Source organism: Centroberyx affinis, unplaced genomic scaffold (genome assembly GCF_046629955.1).
Source record: "Centroberyx affinis isolate AG114_WGS23_722 - 3 ecotype Tasmania unplaced genomic scaffold, CSIRO-AGI_Caff_v1 ptg004455l_1, whole genome shotgun sequence".
NCBI classification, from domain to species: domain Eukaryota; kingdom Metazoa; phylum Chordata; class Actinopteri; order Beryciformes; family Berycidae; genus Centroberyx; species Centroberyx affinis.
This window is the reverse complement of record NW_027282122.1, coordinates 40,001-48,381: the sequence shown is the minus strand read 5'-3', so window position 1 is coordinate 48,381 and position 8,381 is coordinate 40,001. Positions and strand designations below refer to the sequence as shown.

Genomic DNA, 8,381 nt, shown 5'->3' with positions numbered 1-8,381 from the left:
GTATAAAACTGACTTAGACTGTTATAAAGGTGACTTAGACTGTTATTAATCTGATTTAGACTGTTATAAAGGTGACTTAGACTGTTATTAATCTGCTTAGACTTAGACTGTATAAAGGTGACTTAGACTGTTATTATCTGACTTAGACTGTTATAAAACCGACTTAGACTGTTATAAAACTGACTCAGACTCTGTTATAAAGGTGACTTGGAATCTATTATAAAACTGATTTAGACTGTTATAAACTGATTTAGACTGTTATAAATCTGATTTAGACTGTTATAAACCAGATTAGATAAGTGACTTAGACTGTTATTAATCTGACTTAGACTGTTATAAAGGTGACTTAGACTGTTATTAATCTGATTTAGACTGTTATTAATCTGATTTAGACTGTTATAAAGGTGACTTAGACTGTTATTAATCTGACCTAGACTGTTATAAAACTGACTTAGACTGTTATAAACTGACTTAGACTGTTATAAAACTGACTTAGACTCTGTTATAAAGGTGACTTAGAATCTATTATAAAACTGATTTAGACTGTTATAAATCTGATTTAGACTGTTATAGATCTGACTTAGACTGTTATAAATCTGACTTAGACTGTTATAAAACTGACTTAGTCTCGGTTATAAAACTGACTTAGACTGTTATAAATCTGACTTAGACTGTTATAAAACTGACTTAGACTCTGTTATAAAACTGACTTAGACTGTTATAAAACTGACTTAGACTGTTATAAAACTGACTTAGACTGTTATAAATCTGACTTAGACTCTGTTATAAACTGACTTAGACTCTGTTATAAAGGTGACTTAGACTGTTATAAATCTGACTTAGACTGTTATAAAACTGACTTAGACTGTTATAAATCTGACTTAGACTGTTATAAAACTGACTTAGACTCTGTTATAAAACTGACTTAGACTCTGTTATAAAGGTGACTTAGACTGTTATAAATCTGACTTAGACTGTTATAAAACTGACTTAGACTGTTATAAAACTGACTTAGACTCTGTTATAAAGGTGACTTAGACTGTTATAAATCTGACTTAGACTGTTATAAAACTGACTTAGACTGTTATAAAGGTGACTTAGACTGTTATAAAACTGACTTAGACTGTTATAAAGGTGACTTAGACTGTTATAAATCTGACTTAGACTGTTATAAAACTGACTTAGACTGTTATAAATCTGACTTAGACTGTTATAAAACTGACTTAGACTGTTATAAAGGTGACTTAGACTGTTATAAATCTGACTTAGACTGTTATAAAACTGACTTAGACTGTTATAAAGGTGACTTAGACTGTTATAAATCTGACTTAGACTGTTATAAAACTGACTTAGACTCTGTTTTAAAGGTGACTTAGAATCTATTATAAAACTGACTTAGACTCTGTTATAAAACTGACTTAGACTGTTATAAAGGTGACTTAGACTCTGTTATAAAACTGACTTAGACTGTTATAAAGGTGACTTAGACTCTATTATAAAACTGACTTAGACTCTACATTGCAAATTGACTTTGACTCAGAGATTCGTTCTGCTTCCTACACACTGATCTATTTTTAGCAACCATTATAGCTAACCTCTGTCTCTCTCTGTCTCTCTCTCTCTCTCTGTCTCTCTCTCTCTGTCTCTGACTCTCTCTCTTCCCCTCTCTTTTTCTCTCTCTCCTTGGATATGTGATGACTCAGCTTGTTTTAAATGCTGTGTCAGCAAATGATGCATGCGTGTGTGTGTATGTGACAGTGTGAGCAGGGACACACAAGGGCAGTGGTTGCTATAGTAACAGTAACATTGTCATAATTTGTTGATGTCTATCATATCACTTTATACATTATACATTTGCATTAATTAAACCAAAGTTATAAAGATAACCCCCCCCCCCCCCCCCCAGGTTCTCTCTTAGGTCCTCTGTTGGATCTGGAGTCTCTGAACATGAAGCTGAACTTTTCCAGGTCCAGATCCGATTCGACTCGACGACGACGCTACGCTGAGGAGGTTGAACTGTTCAACATAGAGGTTACTGATCTATTCAAAACAGATCTATCTAACATAGAGGTTACTGATCTATTCAACACAGATCTATCTAACATAGAAGTTATTGATCTATTCAACACAGATCTATCTAACATAGAGGTTACTGATCTAGTTAACACAGATCTATCTAACATTGAGGTTACTGATCTATTCAACACAGATCTATCTAACATAGAGGTTACTGATCTAGTTAACACAGATCTATCTAACATTGAGGTTACTGATCTAGTTAACACAGATCTATTTAACACAGATACTGAACTTTTCATTGTTTAGAACAATAGAGACCTGACCTCTGTCTGTCTGTCTGTCTGTCTGCCTGTCTGTCTGTCTGTCTGTCTGTCTGCCTGTCTGTCTGTCTGTCTGTCTGTCTGTCTGTCTGTCTGCCTGTCTGTCTGTCTGTCTGCCTGTCTGTCTGTCTGCCTGTCTGTCTGTCTGCCTGTCTGTCTGTCTGCCTGTCTGCCTGTCTGTCTGTCTGCCTGTCTGTCTGTCTGTCTGTCTGTCTGCCTGTCTGTCTGTCTGCCTGTCTGCCTGTCTGTCTGTCTGCCTGTCTGTCTGCCTGTCTGTCTGTCTGCCTGTCTGCCTGCAGGTTCTGTTAGGAGTTGATTATTCTGTTCTGCTGTTCCACGGCCGAGAACACATCCAGAAATACCTGCTGACACTGATGAATATAGTAGGTAACACACACACACACACACACACACACACACACCATCATGAATCACCCTTTAATAACATCTCTCTGTGTCTCTCTCTCTCTCTCTCTCTGTCCCCCCCCCCCCCCCCCCCCCCCCTCTCTCTCTCTCTCAGGTTAATGAGATCTATCAGGATCGCTCTCTGGGCGCCAACATCAACGTTGTTCTAGTCAGAATCATCATGCTGTCTGGTACCATGGTACAAATCTATCTATCTATCTATCTATCTATCTATCTATCTTTCTATCTATCTATCTATCTATCTATCTATCTTTCTATCTATCTATCTATTGTAGGTTTTCTATGTGCAGTATCTTCCTTCTTTCTCCATTATCTCAGTTTGCAGTCAGGTGCACAGAGGTCAGAGGTCAACAGGTGTGTGTTGTGTGTCTCAGTCCCAGGAGCTGATCTCGGTGGGGAATCCGTCTCAGAGTCTGGAGAACGTGTGTCGCTGGGCGTTCCTGCAGCAGAGGGAGCAGCCGCATCACGCCGAGCATCACGACCACGCCATCTACCTGTCCAGGCAGGAGTTCGGCCCCTCCGGCATGCAGGGTACCACCACTGATACTGCAAATACTACTAATACTACTACTGCTGCTGACCCCTGACCCCTGACCTCTAACCCCTGACCTCTGACCCCTGACCCCTGACCTCTGACCCCTGACCCCTGACCTCTCTCCAGGTTACGCCCCGGTCACAGGAATGTGTCACCCGGTTCGGAGCTGCACCCTGAACCATGAGGACGGCTTCTCCTCCGCCTTCGTAGTCGCCCACGAAACCGGACACGTGTGAGACACACACACACACACACAGATACACACGCACACACATTTTACATCTATCTACCAATACATACTGTATATTATATATATATATATACAGATATAATATGTATATACATTATATGTCGATTTCATTACTTTGTTGACATGACCATTTACAGTATTAGAAACAATTTTGCCAAAATGGTTTACAAAATGTACATTTTGGAAAAAACATGTAGTGTTTACAGTTAAACTATATTGATATAATTAATTATTTGGTTTGTAAACATTATCACATACTGTCTCTACAGAGGCTTTGTTGTGTCACAAATCTGCTATCAGCTTTGTTCTCAGTAAAAGTGAATAGTGTGATAAGGTGGATTTGTTTCCAAATGTAGGTTACTGTGACACAGTAAACTGTCTTGTCTTTAGCCCTAGTCTCTACTCCAAAACATGAAGAGTTGGAGCTTGAGAAGAGTCAGCTCAGTTAACCTGAACAAACTGTTAGCTAGCTAACTAGCCAGCAAACACACTGATGTTAATGTCAACATGCTAACGCTAGCTGCTACTAGCTACGTTAGCTAGTGTGCTAATCAGATGTGTTAACAACAAGACAGTTAGCTGACCAGATGGTGGTTAGCTAGCTAACAAGCTGACATTATCTAAACACTAAATCAATCAGATGGATCGGTGATGAAATGATCAGTTCAGTCAGAAACAGACAGAAATTAACCGTCTGTTCAATTCTGTTGAGACAGAAACACAGTCAGCTGTTCACAGAGCTGAGGACCTCCAAGATGGCCGCCAGAGGAGGGTAAACAATATAAGATAGTCGCGCACATCCTGAAACCTATTGAAGACAGGTGCTGGACCTGGAAGTAGTACTATATCAAACAATGAAAGTCTGCACACTGTAGCTCCCTTTTGTTGCTTTATTTGCACCAAAAAGTCATTCTGGAGCCAGAGGGGGGGACATCACCTGGAAGCCTTCTATATAATGTATAATATCAATCTGTCTGCCTGTCTGCCTGCCTGTCTCTCTGCCTGCCTGCCTGCCTGTCTCTCTGCCTGCCTGTCTGTCTCTCAGGTTGGGGATGGAGCATGACGGTCAGGGAAATGACTGTGGTGATGAAGTGCCGTTGGGCAGCATCATGGCTCCGCTGGTCCAGGCTGCTTTCCATCGATACCACTGGTCCCAGTGCAGCCAGGAGGAGCTCAGCAAGTACCTGCAGTGAGTACTGTTACTCCAAAAAATACTGCCTCCAGTAAGTGCTGTTGCTTTCATAATAATACCTGCAGTGAGTATAACCAATAAACACTTTATTTATATTTAATTGCGTTGTTATTTTAATCATGTGGCTGTCGAGATCTCAGCAGGTCTAATTCAGTTCGCTGAACTAGTAGCAGCTGCTTCTGGCAAAACAAATGTCAGTTTTAAGGTTTTCTTAGAAAAACAGGATCGGTGAAGCCAGCAGATCCTGCCGGACCGAGACGATGTGAAGGAACCGACTCTCAGCTGCTAACAGCATCAGATTCCCTCACAAGTCATTCTTCCTCCCATACGGCCGACTTTGTTTCCTTCGTCTGCTGACAGTCGGCTGAATGAAGCTCTGCTGCTGTCAGCAGGTCTGTCTGTCAGCAGGTGATGAACCAAGAGTGAAACAAGTAAACATGTCGTCCCCCACAAATGATGCAAGCACCCTGTAGGTTCTCCAGTAATTTTGAAAATGCAGTAACTGAGCAAAGACACGCATCACTCCCTGAAGTTTCGTCACTATCCAATCAGTGATGTCTCAGATATTGAGTATGACAGACGGACAGACGGACAGACAGAAACCGTCATGTCGGTCTCACTGCTTCTCTGCCTGGTAGGACGACAGCAAGTTGGACGAATGCAGCCAGGCAACGAACACAATCTTTGGTTAATGTAGACAAGTTTCGAACCACTGGATATGATCAGGCCTCTACCAGTCTCACTGCATCTGGGTGATCAGACTGTCATCAGATAGTGCTCAACCACATAGAAATCCAGGTGTAAATGTAAATCCAGGTCTAAATGCAGCCAAGACGCATTGAAGACCGTCCAAACCAGCTTCAGAGGGTCAGAGACGTATCTGGCTCCCCTCACTCTCTCTCCCATACCTTCCTGTCTCTCTCTCACTATATCTGTCAAATAAAGCATAAAATGCCAAAAATAAATCTTTAAAAAGAGACGTATCTGGCCTCATTAACACCAAAGTGTAGCTGCATCTCCAGCCCACTTATGGCACTTACAGTTATGTAAACGGAAATAAACTTTTGGGCTTAAATCCAACCAGGAAACACACACTGACCCAACAGGAGGCAGCAGCTCAGATAGAAACATCCTGGTGGAGACGAGGCGTTCACTGTCGTGTTAAAGGACGTTAAAAGGAAGTGACATGCATGACAATGTGGCGAGAGAAAGAGAAATCAGATTTCAGTGTGTATACAGGAGACGCAGTTTAATGGCAGGTGTAAATATAATCCAGCTACATCAGATCTACACACAATCCAGATAGTCTGTCTCTCTCTCTCTCTCTCTCTCTCTGTCTCTGTCTCTCTCTCTCTCTCTCTCTCTCCAGTACCTATGACTGTCTCCGTGACGACCCTTTTGACCATGATTGGCCGGCTCAGCCTCAGTTGCCGGGGCTACAATACTCCATGGACCAACAGTGTCGCTTCGACTTTGGAGCAGGATACAGTACCTGTACAGCAGTAAGACTACCTGTCTGTCTGCCCGTCTGTCTGTCTGTCTTTCTGTCAGTCTGTCTGTCTGTCTGTCTGTCTGTCTGTCTGTCTGACTATCTGACTGTCTGACTGTCTGCCCGTCTGTCTGTCTGTCTGTCTGTCCGTCTGTCTGTCTGTCTGTCTGTCTGTCTTTCTGTCCGTCTGTCTGTCTGTCTGTCTGACTGTCCAGCAGCTAGTCACTCTGTTGGTTGGAAAAACCACAAAAATTCCAAAACTGTACTGCTCATGTTCCATTACGGGACACACAGCTATAAAGACTGTATGAGCCTGACAGCTGCATCACAGAAACAAGACCAGATCATCTGCAAAGAGTTGAACTTTGACCTCTGTCAGCAGGAGCCTACGAGTGTTTGAGCTTTTTAGTACAGTTTCCAGTTCATTTATGTCAACATTAAAAGTGTCGGGGCCAAGCAACACCCTTGTCAGACTCCTTTGGTTAAAGTTTTCTGTTCTTTTTTGAACAATTTTAACACATTTATTTTCTGTGTAAACTGAGTTGATAATTTTACAGAATTCCCCCACACTGACACTTTGAATTAGTATAAAGAACCATCCTGTGCGTCCTGGTGGCTCAGTGGTCTAAGGTGTGATCCATGTAACCATAATGTCCTGGGTTTGAAACTGGCCTGACATTTGTCGTATATTGTCCCCCTCTGTCTCTTTCCCCAATCTTACCTGTTTATCTTCACTATACACTATCTAATAAAGGCAAAATGCCAAAAATAATTATCTTAAAAAAACAGAATAGTCCTAAAAAGCCAAATCAAATGAGGTGAATAGTTTACCCGAGTTTTTGTGATGGATGAGCTTTTTAAAGTGCTGTTGAACTTTGGTAGTATCTTTGGTAGTACCTTGGTCCGTACCTATGGTAGTATTTTTGGTAGTACCTTGGGTAGTACCTATGGTACCTTTGGTAGTACCTTGGTTCGTACCTATGGTAGTATCTTTGGTAGTACCTTGGGTAGTACCTATGGTACCTTTGGTAGTACCTTGGGTATTACCTATGGTAGTATCTTTGGTAGTACCTTGGTTCGTACCTATGGTAGTATCTTTGGTAGTACCTTGGGTAGTACCTATGGTACCTTTGGTAGTACCTTGGGTAGTACCTATGGTAGTATCTTTGGTAGTACCTTGGTTCGTACCTATGGTAGTATTTTTGGTAGTACCTTGGGTAGTACCTATGGTACCTTTGGTAGTACCTTGGTTCGTACCTATGGTAGTATCTTTGGTAGTACCTTGGGTAGTACCTATGGTACCTTTGGTAGTACCTTGGGTATTACCTATGGTAGTATCTTTGGTAGTACCTTGGTTCGTACCTATGGTAGTATCTTTGGTAGTACCTTGGGTAGTACCTATGGTACCTTTGGTAGTACCTTGGGTAGTACCTATGGTAGTATCTTTGGTAGTACCTTGGTTCGTACCTATGGTAGTATCTTTGGTAGTACCTTGCGTAGTACCTTGGGTAGTACCTTTGGTTGTGCAGCTGCTGTGTCGGTGTTCCTTTATGTGCTAGAAGTGATTTTCAGACTGTTCCTCCAGACAATGGCAGTGAATGAAGAGAGAAAAAAACACAATTCTCCAGCAACAGATCACAGAATCACTGATTTGGGGTTTTATCATGAGGAAGAGACACAACCCAAAGTTAACTCAACCAACAAAGTTACACAGAGCTTTAGGAGGAGTGAACTGTGTAGATATGATCTGTCATTCTGTTTAGGGAGGATTTGTGTTGGATAAGGAAAGTCTGCAGTCTGTCATCGATGATGTGACCTCTGTAATTATTAGGATCAAACTTTTCAGCGGTCTGTAATCTGGGTGTGATGAAGCCTTTGTTCCAGATCTCAGGGAGTTTCCCAGATTTCAACACGAGGCTTAAATAACTTGAGCCAGTCGTAACTCGGCTCTGCTGCGTTTCTGCTGCTGTCAGTTCAGTTCTGCTGCTTCTACAGTTCGGCTTTTCTCTCATAGTTCTGTGTCCATTTGATTCTGATTATCTTTGACTGTTTCTTCTCAGACTCCAATGTTTCTACATATTGACGTTTTTTTTTTTTTTGGCAAAACTTTCTTTACCTGTTGTTTTATTGATCATTAGAACTTATGTCTC

The 8,381-nt window shown here is 41.5% G+C and overlaps 1 protein-coding gene across 1 annotated transcript in view; it reads left to right on the top strand.

The window, feature by feature from the left end:
• Positions 1–1,906: 1,906 nt before the first annotated feature.
• LOC139665119 (A disintegrin and metalloproteinase with thrombospondin motifs 2-like) overlaps positions 1,907–8,381 on the top strand; it is a gene marked incomplete at its 5' end in the record, with an annotated part of 21,047 nt that continues 14,572 nt past the window's right edge. The window contains 7 exons of the mRNA XM_071544090.1: positions 1,907–2,031; positions 2,639–2,722; positions 2,860–2,943; positions 3,140–3,296; positions 3,427–3,532; positions 4,596–4,739; positions 6,112–6,244. Coding sequence (XP_071400191.1) covers positions 1,907–2,031; positions 2,639–2,722; positions 2,860–2,943; positions 3,140–3,296; positions 3,427–3,532; positions 4,596–4,739; positions 6,112–6,244 — 833 coding nt within the window. The remainder of the gene's footprint in view (positions 2,032–2,638; positions 2,723–2,859; positions 2,944–3,139; positions 3,297–3,426; positions 3,533–4,595; positions 4,740–6,111; positions 6,245–8,381) is intronic.